At 39.4% G+C, this 14,025-nt stretch overlaps 1 protein-coding gene across 1 annotated transcript in view; it reads right to left on the bottom strand.

Annotated features, from left to right (window-relative positions):
• The window catches only part of psmb5 (proteasome 20S subunit beta 5), a 31,071-nt gene that overhangs the window by 2,065 nt on the left and 14,981 nt on the right, over positions 1-14,025 (bottom strand). The window contains exon 2 of the mRNA XM_034183322.1: positions 9,913-10,219. Within this exon, the coding sequence (XP_034039213.1) occupies positions 9,913-10,219 (307 nt within the window). The remainder of the gene's footprint in view (positions 1-9,912; positions 10,220-14,025) is intronic.

Raw genomic sequence — 14,025 nt, 5'->3', positions numbered from 1 at the left:
ACCCTGGGGGAGTTTCTGTTCTGATGGGGATTTAAACTGAGGATCTTCTGCTTCACATGCCCACCGCTTTAACCACTTGATAATCACCACTGCATAATTTATCATTTTAGGCATATGAGAGGCTGTCAAGGCCCCAAAACAACTTTAAAACAGCCACAGAGTCAGCAACGTTTCAAATGCCATTATTGTGGCGTGGGAGCAGTGTTGCCAGGTCAGCGGTTTTAACACGGAATAGGGTTACTTCGAAAGTATTGCAAATTTTACTACTGCTAAAGCCCTGGTCTCACCAAATAATGAAGGATGAATAATGAGCCATGCATTTTTTATTTATTTTTTTTCTACGAGAAGATTTATTCAGCTATCGTGGGAGAATGGTGGCTCTGAGAGGCTCTTAGAGGCATTATCTTCAGTTAACAAGGCTCATCTCTGAGCGTGGCGCTAATTTCAAGATGTTCAAAATTTAGCAACAACAACATGGGCAGTTTGGGTAGGAGTTACTATGAGGACTAACAAGGATTATAGAAGCATGTTTGTGGTGCTTATGAGGCTGCTAAAAGCCCATTATCCCACAGCGCCTGGCAGCTATGTGGGACCTGAGAGGTTATTTTTGGAGCGGCTGCCCTCTTGAACACACACAATTCCACCAGCTCTGTGCACCAGACGCTGTATATAAAATAATTATTTTGTAGCGGATTAATCATTTTCTGTCAACCCTTGGACATTGAAAACACCTCTAATCGCTTCTGGAATCACAAAAGAGCATTTCATGTGAACGCTTTTTTTCCCCCCTCTCTTTCCTGCTCCATGAGGAATGTATTTTGGATCAACTTAAAGGTTACTATTTTCAATATTTTTATAGCTTGGTAAAACAGTTGCATGTTCATTCCTAGCTGCAAAAGTATGTCTATGATAGATTTAGTATCTTGTTAATGGATCAGATTGAGCTCCGCTGTGTGTGCGCACTGACGCAATGACTTGTGTGCAAAATGAGCATTTAGGCACAATGCCAGCTCGCAAAAGAGTGATTCTGCAGTTAATAATGGACGAACACAAAGTTAAAAGTTGGATCACGGTGTCAAAGTGGCTGTGTGTTTAAAGCCGCGGAAGAAATAACGCCTGTGAAGCCATAAGAAGGAGCGCATAGCTGACCAGGAACACAGATCGAGAGCGCGCAAAAGAGCCATTTTGCAGACACAACACAAAGTTAAAAGTTGTGTGACTGTAAGGCGTGACAGAAATTTTTATTTATTCATTTATTTATTTATTGTTGGAAGTGATCCACAGTTGCAGCAGCGTACACTCATTCAGTGCAGTGTCTTTTTTGGACTGCGTTTAAAAAATGTAACATCTTGAATGGATGCTGTGAATTGAAAACGCAGTTGGGCTGGTTTTGAGTAGCGATTTGACTGGTTTTGTTACACAGACCTGGCAACCCCATGTGGAAAAGTGCTCTTTCTCAACACCATTCCCTTTGTGATGATGTAAATGTGCAATGTATAGTGCAATGAGAGTACAGGGCAGTAGGAGGGTGTCCACCGTGGAAGATAATCAAGCTCAGTGTGACTTAATTATTAATGAACTGTAAAAGAGTAGGCTTAGCCCACACTAACACAAACACAATAGCCCATGTGCACTGCGCGCGCGCACACGCACACACACACACACACACACACACACACGATGCTCTGATGGTCCCGTGAGGGACAGTTTGCATGACACCACGCTTTGTGGACAACTGTGAGACATTTTGTTCTCCACCAGCCTGATCCTAGAGTGACGTGGGACTGGGTGATGAGCACTATTCGTATGAGCTGGCCTGAAGGCTGCCCACAGATGGCAAAAAGACAGCCTGTGAAATGGCATGTTTTTCAAAATGTCGCACAAAGCAAAACCTGTGAAAAAAAAGACGCTCACACAGAAAAATGCTGTCAAACGTACATATTTAAAGCTGCTGTTGCTCATCTCCAACATTACAACATTTCAAAACGCCATCACGTTGCACAACCTCACTCATGCTGTTCTACTCAACTACAGGCAGTCTATTAGAAGATGGAGAGCCACTTTCTATTCAAAAAATAAAATGCAGCTTACCATTGCTTTCAACTACCAAATTGCAGCTTCCTCAGCCTACAGTTAGATTGCCATGATAATCATCCAGTGCCCGCTTACGCATGGCGGTAATTTGCCATTCTGAGATCTGCCTGTTCCACTTGAAAACTGTAAGAGTCACAGTGCTTCTGAAAATCACTTCCTCCCATCCAGATCACTCCAGACACACCTGCAGTCTTTGTGGAGCCCAATGTGATGCTGCCTAACGGTCTGCGTGCCTCAAACTGTGACACAGAAAAACGTGGCGGTGAGTGCTTGAGCTAAAAAAATAAATAAAAAATCATGAGGCCCACATTAAAACAGAAGTGAGGGCATGTTTTCTGGGTGGTGAAGCGCTTTTGCAGTGGCCGCCAAGAGAGGCTCCTTTTCACTCCATCAGACGGCTGACAGGTGGTTAAGGGGCCTTTTTAAACAGCAACCGGTGTAGGTGGCAGGACTGACAGCTTTTAGAAGTCGGTGAGGGGCACAGTTGAACAGAAGGGTGGCTCGCATCAAACAGGTCAGAGGCTTCCTGTCATCAGCCCTTTCAGAAACAGTACACCAGTGGATCAGTAGTACCAAAAATGTTAAACAGTAAGGAAAAAAAAAAAAATTTATGTTGTGTCATTTTGAATTTCTCCTCTGTGAGATCAATAAAGTTTATCTTATCTTATTTGTCCCTAATTATTATCATTATTATCTCTCCCTTGGAAAACATGACTGCTTGCAGTCCTAGTGCAATTTGATTTTCCACAATGAGCTAGAATAAGCCAAAAGTAACATTGCTTAGCTTCAAATATATTTCATAAAAAAAACAGGGACCTTCTTCAAAAAAATTAAAATAAATAAAATGAAATCACTGGCAAACAAAAATAAAAATGACTCTTCTCTTATTCTAGACATGTAAGTCAGGTCAAAAAATCTGAAACTGTCAGACTGTGAGTGCCTGCAATGGGGAGGGCCCCCAGATTCCCCTACAGGCACAGGTGGGGTTGTGGGGGAGCCTCCCCTGGAAATTCTTTTTTGAAAATGAGGCACCAAATGGCAGATTTTACGCACAATTTTAAGGATGAACACGACAAGCAATAAATAAAAAGTTAGAGATTTTATTCTTATTTACTGCAATTAAAAATATAATGCAATGCTTAAATACCCTCGGCCGTATGAGCATTGTGCTCTTTGCAGTTGTTTAATTAATTAAAATCCTATCGTCTTACGTACAATTTCTACATGTTCAATAAAGCCCCTCTATCAATCATTCAATCAAAAACAATATTTACGTTTTAACAGTGTCTGCAGGAGGTTTTGCATGTGCGTTTACATGAGCTTTTGACAAGAGCGGTAGTTGTGCAAGTCAAGGAATATTTGTACATCACCCTCTGTGCGTAGGTATTGAGACAATTTTAACTCCATAGGAAGTTAGCGAATGTCAGCTAAATGTCTTATAAATCACTTCAGAGATGTTATTAGGCTCCAAAACAGCCTTAGAAGTGTTTATTTCTCGCTAGCTTTTACAGAATATATGACAAAGCAGTTATATGTACACACAAATAAAACAGTTTTGCAGCTAGCTACCAGCATGTGACGTCACCATGCTAACGGCCGCAAAATAAGTTCAGAGGTGTTATTAGATTCCAAAAGGGACGTTTTCTGTTTTAAAAGTGTTTATTTCTCTACAGCTTTTACATAATATAAGAGAGAGATGCATATATACACAAAGCAAAGCGGTTTTGAAGAGACCAGCCACTGAAGGCACAGTGCACCTCCACTCTGATTCCCTGTCATCCCCCACCACTCAAAAACAAAGCAGAACAGATTCAGACAGAATGTGACGTTTTAAACTCTTAAAATACCTCTTATATGTCAAAGTTAGCCATCTTTGAAACTGTCAAAGGTCTGTGTCCCAAGAATGTTCCCTGTGAATTTGAAGACTCTGGCAGTAATAAGACTGGATTTATGCTGAGCACAGACAGAAGGATGGACACCAGGTGTTTGCAACATCCGATGGCCATATGTTGGCCTCGGGTAAAAATCCCTGAAATTCTATAATAGTATCTTTTTCCAATCAAAGTGCTGTTGTACAACCAGAGGGAGTTCAATGACATGTGATGCGAGTTTGGTGGCACTTTAAACCACAAATGTGACACTATTGAGAATTTTATCAAAGCATTTCCTTTCACCTTGGTAATTTGTTGACGGTCCCTAAGTGAGCATTTCCTTTCATCGTGGTAATTTTTTTGACGGCCCCTGAGCTGCGGTCTCAGTTAGTGATTAATCAGCAGAAAGGTGAGTCACGATTGACATCTTCAAATTTCTTCGATGGAGGTTGAAGAATAATCTGTGGATTTGTGGAATCAGAAGCAGTGAGTCCACAATCAACATGAAGAAATGATCATTTTTCCCACTACACACTCTCAAAAACAACGTAACGGCCCAATTGCAGCGTCAGTTTTTCAGGCAGCAGCGTAACGGGCCATTAGTCTGTTATAATACTAGCGAGAACCATGGGCTTTGACGAAGGGTGATGAATCAAATAAAAAAAAATATTGTGACATGGCACAGCAGTATAACTCCACTATGATAAGACTAACAGTGTAGCACAGTTATTCCATTGTCTGGGGAGAACCCCGTAACATTTAAAGCTTTAACGGAACCCCGTAACATTTAAAGCTTTAATGGTAAGCTTTTCTTCAGTCTATTTTACATGCAGCTGAAGACAGTCGATCACATGAATAAGTACTCTTGACACGATTCTATCTACCTAATGAGCTTCTTCTTAAATCGCAATTGATTTAATTTACATGACATTTACCTCTCCATTCAATCACTTGTCCATTTGACGCCCATGTAAGATCCTGCAGCCATTAAACTTAGACGGGGATCATTATTTCCCCCCAACTGATTGCACAGGATTTAATTTGAGCCATTCATGTTACTTGGACGATCAGCGGCCACCATTGTTCCCGCAGACCTGTCTGCCTTCCAGACAAAGCCTGAATCGATCTCGCTGTGGGTCTACAAACATTATGCATGCACCCCAAATGTCCAGACCTCAGACCCCTATGTCCATCATCCCACCGCACTCTTGCTGGCCCGCAGTCCCAGCATCATCGATTTCCCATTACTGTGTCATTGTGGCGGCCTCTTTAATCACACCTTCTGTGATGTACGGCCTCACACTGCCTGTTATTCCAAAACCACAGCTCAAAGTACAAACAGGAGCCAGCTCAAACAAAGTATGCAGCACCATCTAGTGAGAAACAATAGCTACTACCTTAAGCCCGTTTACAAATAAACCCTTGTGAGTAAATGCAATCAAGATATTACATTCACCATTTCTTTAAAACTTGATAACATCTATCATTGGCCTCAGACTATGACAATGTGACACCAGCTCATTTGTGACATTTCCATGTAAATCCTATCCTCTTCCTTCTGACTTCAGAAAAAAACAAACAGTTTAACATGCCCATAGCGCCGTGAAGCTTGCTCTATGGTAGACAAAGGCACAAACCAGAAATGGCACAAAAAAATCAAACCAAAAATGGCACAAATAAATCTACCCATAGCAGAAAAAGCCACAAACCAGACAACACTGTCGTAAAAAGCCGTAAAAAGCCACAAACTGATGGTTGACAAATCCACAAATCGGAAATGACATGGTGAGGTGCTGAAGAGCTTCGTCGTTCATGCCTGCGACATATACATATTAACATTTATGCGTATTACTTATGAAAAGGCAATACAACCCACTAATAAAATATTTTAGTGTGAATCTGATTTTTTCACAGACACTGTAATATAGCTTTTTCTGTGATAGGCCACTCAAAAGTTGGTAGTTCGGTTTATGTATCATCTCACTGACATGCTGCATATAAACTGTACGCAATTCCATGAGTTCATGCACTTGAATGGCACAATGGTATGCATAAACGAGTGTTGTCAAAAGTACTAAAATATGCCATAATCATACCATAAATCATCGTAACAACAATAGTTCTTCTGCAGTGGCTCTAATCAAAAGTTAATACCATTATACAAGCCTAGCAGGCTAAATGTGAGAGCTGCCATGCCTTCAGTTTTCAAAGTACACCATCAAACTGGACAAATGAAAGTAAGCCCACAGCTATGCAATTTTCCTCTTTTTTTTGCTGTTGCAGGCACAGTAAGTGTAAGAGTCACTAGGTGTTCACAGGAAACACTTATTTATTTCTATATTTATTTATTTATGTTCATTGTTAGTTGGTTTTATATTTTCTGTTGTGTTTTGTTTCATCAGGTTCTTTTTGTCTCTTTCTCTAAAATTGTATTGTAGCATTATTAGTTATTATGAGTTATTATTACTATTATTGTTGTTGTTGCTATTATTACTAATATATGCTGAGATGCAAACAGCTTAATGCTAACTTTAACATTGAAAACGCCATAGACATGCTAACGCGTTAGCATCGGTCCCGTTTTTAAGTTATAAAATACATCTATCAACTGTTTCAGAAGACGATAACAGGTCAGTTTAACATAAAAAAGGTAAATATTACTCACAGACACATGGATGCTTAGGAGAAAAAAAAGACAGCACTGTGATTCATCTATAATATTCAACACAGCAAAAGTTGCCCCGAATGCTATAGCCCCCCCCCCCCCCCCCCCCCCCCCAGAAAATTTTGAGAATACAAGTGCCCTGTGGTGCATTCTGGTGCATTCTTTGGACTGAATTTGGACCTGTAACAGCTGTTAAATTTCTCTTGTAATCTCATACAGTATGGCACAACATGTGGCTTTTGAATGCATGTTGTGCATCCTGTAGGAGCATGTACAGAATATAACAACAACAGTTTACAAATATAGCTAAATCTTCATGAAAACTTTATTTAGTTTATTTGTGATTGGGCTCAAAGACTAGGCATTTAAAAATCATAACTCTCAACATGTTATAAATAACTTCATAACTGCTTTCAGACTAGGTAAAGAGATATCATATCATACCATAATATTGAAGCCACTCGATTACTATTATTCATTCAATAATGCACAACAATAAAATGTTAAATTTGTTTAAATTATCCATCTCAGTCTGAGCCCAAACACCTCTAAGAATCTGAACCTGAATTTATTTTCAACAGAAATGTATTTATTGATTGACATACCATGATTAACATACCTTATAGTAAAAAGCCACATATTCTTGTGTAAATTCCTGTAAATCCACTCAAAGCCACTGTGTCTTTTTCCCATGAAAAAAGTCTACATTAATAAAAACTCATTTACTCTCTTGTGTAAATTCATGCAGCCTAAATCCATTCAAAGCCAGTCTTTTTTCCCAATGAAAGAAAGTCTAGATTAATGAAAAAAGGTACATAATCTTTCTAAAATCCTGTCTGAACAGCACAATGTTTATTTTCCAGAGAGAGAAAAATTCTTACCGTGTTTCCTGAGAGCACAGTTCACTTTTCCCGTTTCTTTTATCTTTCAGATGTGTTCATGAAGTCAGCGACAATTCCACGGATTCTTGTCCTTATCAGACTTTTTCAAACAATCTTTCTCGCCATCTTCTCTCTGTCCGACGTTGGTCCGTGACACAGACATGCTGCACAAGTCTTCTTTTAAAAACTTTAGCGCTCTAAAGGTTTGCGATGTTCACATGCTACCTTTAGCTAAAGCTACGTGCAGGAGACACACAGCGTCGCCGCAGCAAACAACCAGTCTCACTTTACGACAACTGTCACAACAGCCAGGCTTTTTTTTCCTCCGAGGACACTGATTTTTATCCACGGACGCTGACTGCCGTAGTCTTATAAAACTTGCACGATGTCGTTAAAAAAAAGAACACTCTGCGATAGACATTTTAAAAACTCAGTGACAATCATGATTACGGAGTAAAACACTAACACCTCCCCCCATGATGAAATCCGCGGAATTTCGCGGATCCACGGATTTTTCACAGCCCTGCATTTCTTTTAGATGGCAAGAATTTACAAAAAGACGGAAAACCGTCCAAAGACGGTGAATAAGCATCCCTGCAGACATATGCTCTTTAGGGTTTTAGCGTGAAAAATTAAGATAAAGCGAAATAAAACAATGAATCAACGAAGCAGCAGATCAAAGCACTGCTTTGATCTGCGAATCACTGCTTCGACTGGTTCAAGGTTCAAAGCAAAGCCACACTACCGAAAAATTGAGTACAGACCCTGCAGCAGGTCTGTACTCAACGTAGAGAAATTACCATTTTCCTGACAAACACCCCCAAAAACAACGGCCACTCTGAAGGACCGATAAGGGAATCGTTAAGCAAAAAGGTCATTGATGTCGGTGGATCGAATCATTTCTTAACGATACCCGAAAGGAACCGGTTCTCGATACCCATCCCTATGTGGGAATGGACTGGTTGTCTGCCTGGGTGTCCAAGGGCCAGCCTGCTGCTGAAATATCGGTATCAGCTATTGAAATCCTCTGTATCGGCTGATCACTAGAAAAGACAGAATAGATTTTTGTCGTGAGGGAGGATATGCAGGTGGGCAATTCCTGCCAAGTGGGAAAATGGTGTAATTTTTTCTAACTGAGACTGTATTGATTGTGCATATTTTTTTGGACAAAATATAGGTTGTAGTTGCAGGAAACAACTGTAGTTGAGCCAACCCTTTGCTGTAAATAATTGAAGGCATTTTGGGTTTGATGGCATTTAACAGCTGCGCAGCTCCCCAAGCTGGGATTGTATTCATCTGGCGTGGGGCTTCCTGAAATATTACAATTACCATTTTGCAAGGAAAATGTTTTATATTATTAAATCCTACAGTACATTTCCACATCTGTGAATTCCAAATTGTGAAAAAAAACTAATCCATAGGCATTAAAGCTCAAGTGTATTGAATTTAAGGAAAAGGGATAATGTATGAACTGATAAGTATTTTTGGTTGAGAATATGTCATCAGCTTGTGTGACTGGCCAAACTACTCACACTCATTACAGACCATTACATACAAAACTTTTGTATAAATAAAATAACCAATGTAGTGAGTATTCACATTACACTGGAAAACGTAACGTGAGTCACAGTAACTTGAGTCACACAAATTATGTAACGCCCTGCTTATGTTTAGAAAAAAATCTAATTTTTTATTTTTTTATTTAATATTTTAATATTTTTTTATTTAATATGTGTTAAAGTAAGGTTTTTCACTTTCGTGAGTCACATGTTAATTCAATACAATTAAAAATCCTAGTTGAGTATTTTCAGCTTTTGGTGATATCATTCAATACCTTGTAGGAATGGGTTCTTGCATGCAAGTTGGATTCTTACAACATCCAAGTGTACCAGATATTAAGAGACAAACCGTGGAAAGTGGGCTAAAAACGTAATGCGAGTCACATGGAATTGTCCAGGTGGTGGTGTGACAGAAGATGGAGAGGAAAGGGTAAGATAGAGATTTGCTGTGGCGACCCATAATGGGAGCAGCTGAAAGATTAAGAAAAATTCAGTACATTTACATACTGTTGTTGACCCACGGGAATCGCTGCATGTTACAATGAATGCTCCTGCAGTTTATAATGTTTTTTCTTAGCTCTTTGACTACTCATACACGTTATGTTGTATTACAAGGAATTGCTGCTTTCACACAAACAATGATATAAACACTTTATCCATGACTATTTTAAAAATTAAACATAGCATCCCAATAGTGGAATTATATGCTACAAGTGACTATGATGGCTCATTACTTCAATGCAACACTGTTGTCAACTAGCATTATTTCTTTACATCCTACTTCAGTGTCACAGAAATACTGCCACAGGCCAGATCGGTATGTTACATACGGAAGTATTTACCTGGGCCTCGCTTGTCCCAGCCACACACCATGGTTCCCATGCTGAGTCCCATGCCCTTGTACTGGTACACCATGTTAGCAAGCAGCTTGGAGGCTGCTGCCACTGAGATGCGCTCCTTGTTCCTGAGCTCATAGATACGGCACTGACGAGCCAGCAGGCGCTCCCAGAAGCTACAGTCAGCAGCTCCGCCGGCCATGGTGCCCAATAGGTATGGATTGATCTCAATCACCTTCTTCACTGTTTGGGAGGCGATATATGAGCCCGCTGTGGCCCTCGAGTCCACTGCAACAATAACACCCTCTTTGAACTGAGAAAAGAAATAGGGAATAACAGTTACATAAGAATCACAGTGACCATATTTTTAATAACATGAAAAATGTTTAACTACACTGCAAAATCATTTTAAAAAACGAGTTACACTTATGTATACATGTTAAAACAAGTAAATTGCTCATAAGGCCAAGGAACACAACTGTAAGTTCACTGTAAAAAAAAAAAAAAGAATAGTTGAGAATACTTCAAATTTGCCGGCAACAGTCTACACTAAGACTTTTATGTTGTGACGATGATGAACTATATATTATAGTATATAGTTCATCATCGGCTAAACATAAAAGTCTTAGTGCAGACTGTTGCCTGCAAATCTGAAGTATTCTCAACTATTCTTTTTTACAGTGTTGACTGTTGGCTCTCAGGCCATCTTATTTTCACCACTAGTTAACTTCTAAATTGAATAAACAGTCGAGAGATGCTGCACAGTCAAGCAACTTTTGTAGCCATCCAGCAGGCGATGTGAGCATTTCAGGGCTTCTGGTATGTCACATTTCCTACATGAAACCCTAAAAATGTCAGAAATGCATGTTTTGTTTTGTGTTTTGTTTTTTGAAGGAAGAGTTTGATCTCCCAGTGTTAATGTACAAAAATTTTAAATTTTGAGAGATTTATGGTTCTTGATTGTAGAACACGGACGGTTTTGCTGGACGGGCAGACAGAAACAGCAATTTTGCTTGACAAGTAGAACTCATAGTTGTGAATGAACATCCTTTGTACAGTGAAATTTAACTGTTGAAATTAAACTAGTGATGCTGCGCAAACCCATTACAAAGAATGAGCTGTGAAAAACAAAAAAATGTGAAATGCAACAAAATAACACTACAAAGACTGACTTGTATCAGTCTCCAGTTTTAGGAGAATTTGCTCAATTAAAAAAAAAAAAAAAAAAAGTGTTGCTGTTCTTCTACACTGAAAGTTGAATTTAAGTTCTCATCTCCAGACATTACTGTCAGCAAACAAGCTGTCACAGCAGCATGCAGTACGAAAGTGAAGATTACAGACGTGCACAGAGGAAGACGACCTCTCCTCTACACAAGAATGAAAAAACAGGGTTGTCATTGGGTCATTCCATGTCAATTCAACGAGGGCCTCACGCACTTTGTCTCAGATTTTCTTCAAATTTTAATCAAATATTCCCAGACTATTCAGAACAACAAATCTGAAGTTTGAGGCCTGTAGGCCAAACTGGTTTCTGAGATATGGCCAATTTAGTGTGCATGGGGTCTGCCGTTTTTTAGGCAAAAATTATGGCCGTCATTTCTGGAGCCATGTTCAAGGTAGAATATCTCAGCAAATAATGGACTTAGAGGCCTGAAATTTTCTGTGGCAGTTGTCATGGACACCCAGACTTGGACTATAGACAAACAACAGATATTGACACTAAACTATGAAGTTTATGTATGCTCAAACTATGGAAAATATTAAATTGACTATTACAAGCATCCGTGTTTGAGACACTGAACGGTAAGTGCACAATCAGGTGTTACCATTTTAATAATGCAATGTTACCATTAGGGACATTAGAAGCTACTGCTAAGGACCCTTGGGCATACCTTTATCTGTGCACTGCTTTTCACAGTTTGGAAATGCATTAAAAAAACCTCAAAAATGGTGAATATATGGTAAAAAATGCAATTTTCTGCATGTTACCTCGTTTCATGTGAAATTTGCTCATTATATACAACCCCTGGCAAAAATTATGGACTCACCGGCCTCGGAGGATGTTCATTCAGTTGTTTAATTTTGTAGAAAATAAGCAGATCACAGACATGACACAAAACTAAAGTCATTTCAAATGGCAACTTTCTGGCTTTAAGAAACACTATAAGAAATCAGGGGAAAGAAATTGTGGCAGTCAGTTACTTTTTTAGACCAAGCAGAAGGAAAAAAATATGAAATCGGTCAATTCTGAGGAAAAAATTATGGAATCATGAAAAACAAAAGAACACTCCAACACATCATTAGTATTTTGTTGCACCACCTCTGGCTTTTATAACAGCTTGCAGTCTCTGAGGCATGGACTTAATGAGTGACAAACAGTACTCTTCATCAATCTGGCTTCAACTTTCTCTGATTGCTGTTGCCAGATAAGCTTTGCAGGTTGGAGCCTTGTCACGGACCATTTTCTTCAACTTCCACCAAAGATTTTCAACTGGATTAAGATCCGGACTATTTGCAGGCCATGACATTGACCCTATGTGTCTTTTTGCAAGGAATGTTTTTGCAGTTTTTGCTCTATGGCAGGGGTGGCCAAGTTCGGTCCTCAAGAGCCACATTCCTGACACTCTTAGTTGTCTCCCTGCTCCAACACACCTGAAACCAATGAAAGACTTGTTAGCAGACTTTTAATGAGCCTTCAGGCGTGTTGGAGCAGGGAGACAACTAAGAGTGTCAGGAATGTGGCTCTCGAGGACCGAACGTGGCCACCCCTGCTCTATGGCAAGATGCATTATCATCTTGAAAAATGATTTCATCATCCCCAAACATCCTTTCAATTGATGGGATAAGAAAAGTGTTCAAAATATCAACGTAAACTTGTGCATTTATTGATGATGTAATGACAGCCATCTCCCCAGTGCCTTTACCTGACATTCAGCCCCATATCATCAATGACTGTGGAAATTTACATGTTTTCTTCAGGCAGTCATCTTTATAAATCTCATTGGAACGGCACCAAACAAAAGTTCCAGCATCATCACCTTGCCCAATGCAGATTCGAGATTCATCACTGAATATGACTTTCATCCAGTCATCCACAGTCCACGATTGCTTTTCCTTAGCCCATTGTAACCTTGTTTTTTTCTGTTTAGGTGTTAATGATGGCTTTCGTTTAGCTTTTCTGTATGTAAATCCCATTTCCTTTAGGCGGTTTCTTACAGTTCGGTCACAGACGTTGACTCCAGTTTCCTCCCATTCGTTCCTCATTTGTTTTGTTGTGCATTTTCGATTTTTGAGACATATTGCTTTAAGTTTTCTGTCTTGACGCTTTGATGTCTTCCCTGGTCTACCAGTATGTTTGCCTTTAACAACCTTCCCATGTTTGTATTTGGTCCAGAGTTTAGACACAGCTGACTGTGAACAACCAACATCTTTTGCAACATTGCGTGATGATTTACCCTCTTTTAAGAGTTTGATAATCCTCTCCTATGTTTCAATTGACATCTCTCGTGTTGGAGCCATGATTCATGTCAGTCCACTTGGTGCAACAGCTCTCCAAGGTGTGATCACTCCTTTTTAGATGCAGACTAACGAGCAGATCTGATTTGATGCAGGTGTTAGTTTTGCGGATGAAAATTTACAGGGTGATTCCATAATTTACTCCTCAGAATTGAGTGATTCCATATTTTTTTCCCTCTGCTTGGTCTAAAAAAGTAACCGTTACTGACTGCCACAATTTTTTTTCCTGATTTCTTATAGTGTTTCTTAAAGCCAGAAAGTTGCCATTTGAAATGAATTTATTTTTGTGTCATGTCTATGATCTGCTTTTTTTCTACAAAATTAAACAACTGAATGAACATCCTCCAAGGCCGGTGATTCCATAATTTTTGCCAGGGGTTGAAATAAAGCTGATATTTATCCTCTCGAACCTTTTAAAGAACTACACCAATCAGTGACATTCCCAGTATTTCTCTGGTCATGGCACAAGTTACAGAGTCAAAATATCTTCACTTGGAGCCAAGCAGCAGTCATTTGAGTAAAATAATAGGTTTGTAACCAGAATCCAAATTTGTCAATTCATTTGAGAAAACACTATGTTCTAAACATAAATCCTTTGATTTC

The sequence above is a fragment of the Thalassophryne amazonica genome, chromosome 12 (assembly GCF_902500255.1).
Source record: "Thalassophryne amazonica chromosome 12, fThaAma1.1, whole genome shotgun sequence".
NCBI lineage: Eukaryota > Metazoa > Chordata > Actinopteri > Batrachoidiformes > Batrachoididae > Thalassophryne > Thalassophryne amazonica.
This window is presented reverse-complemented; position numbering and strand designations above follow the sequence as displayed.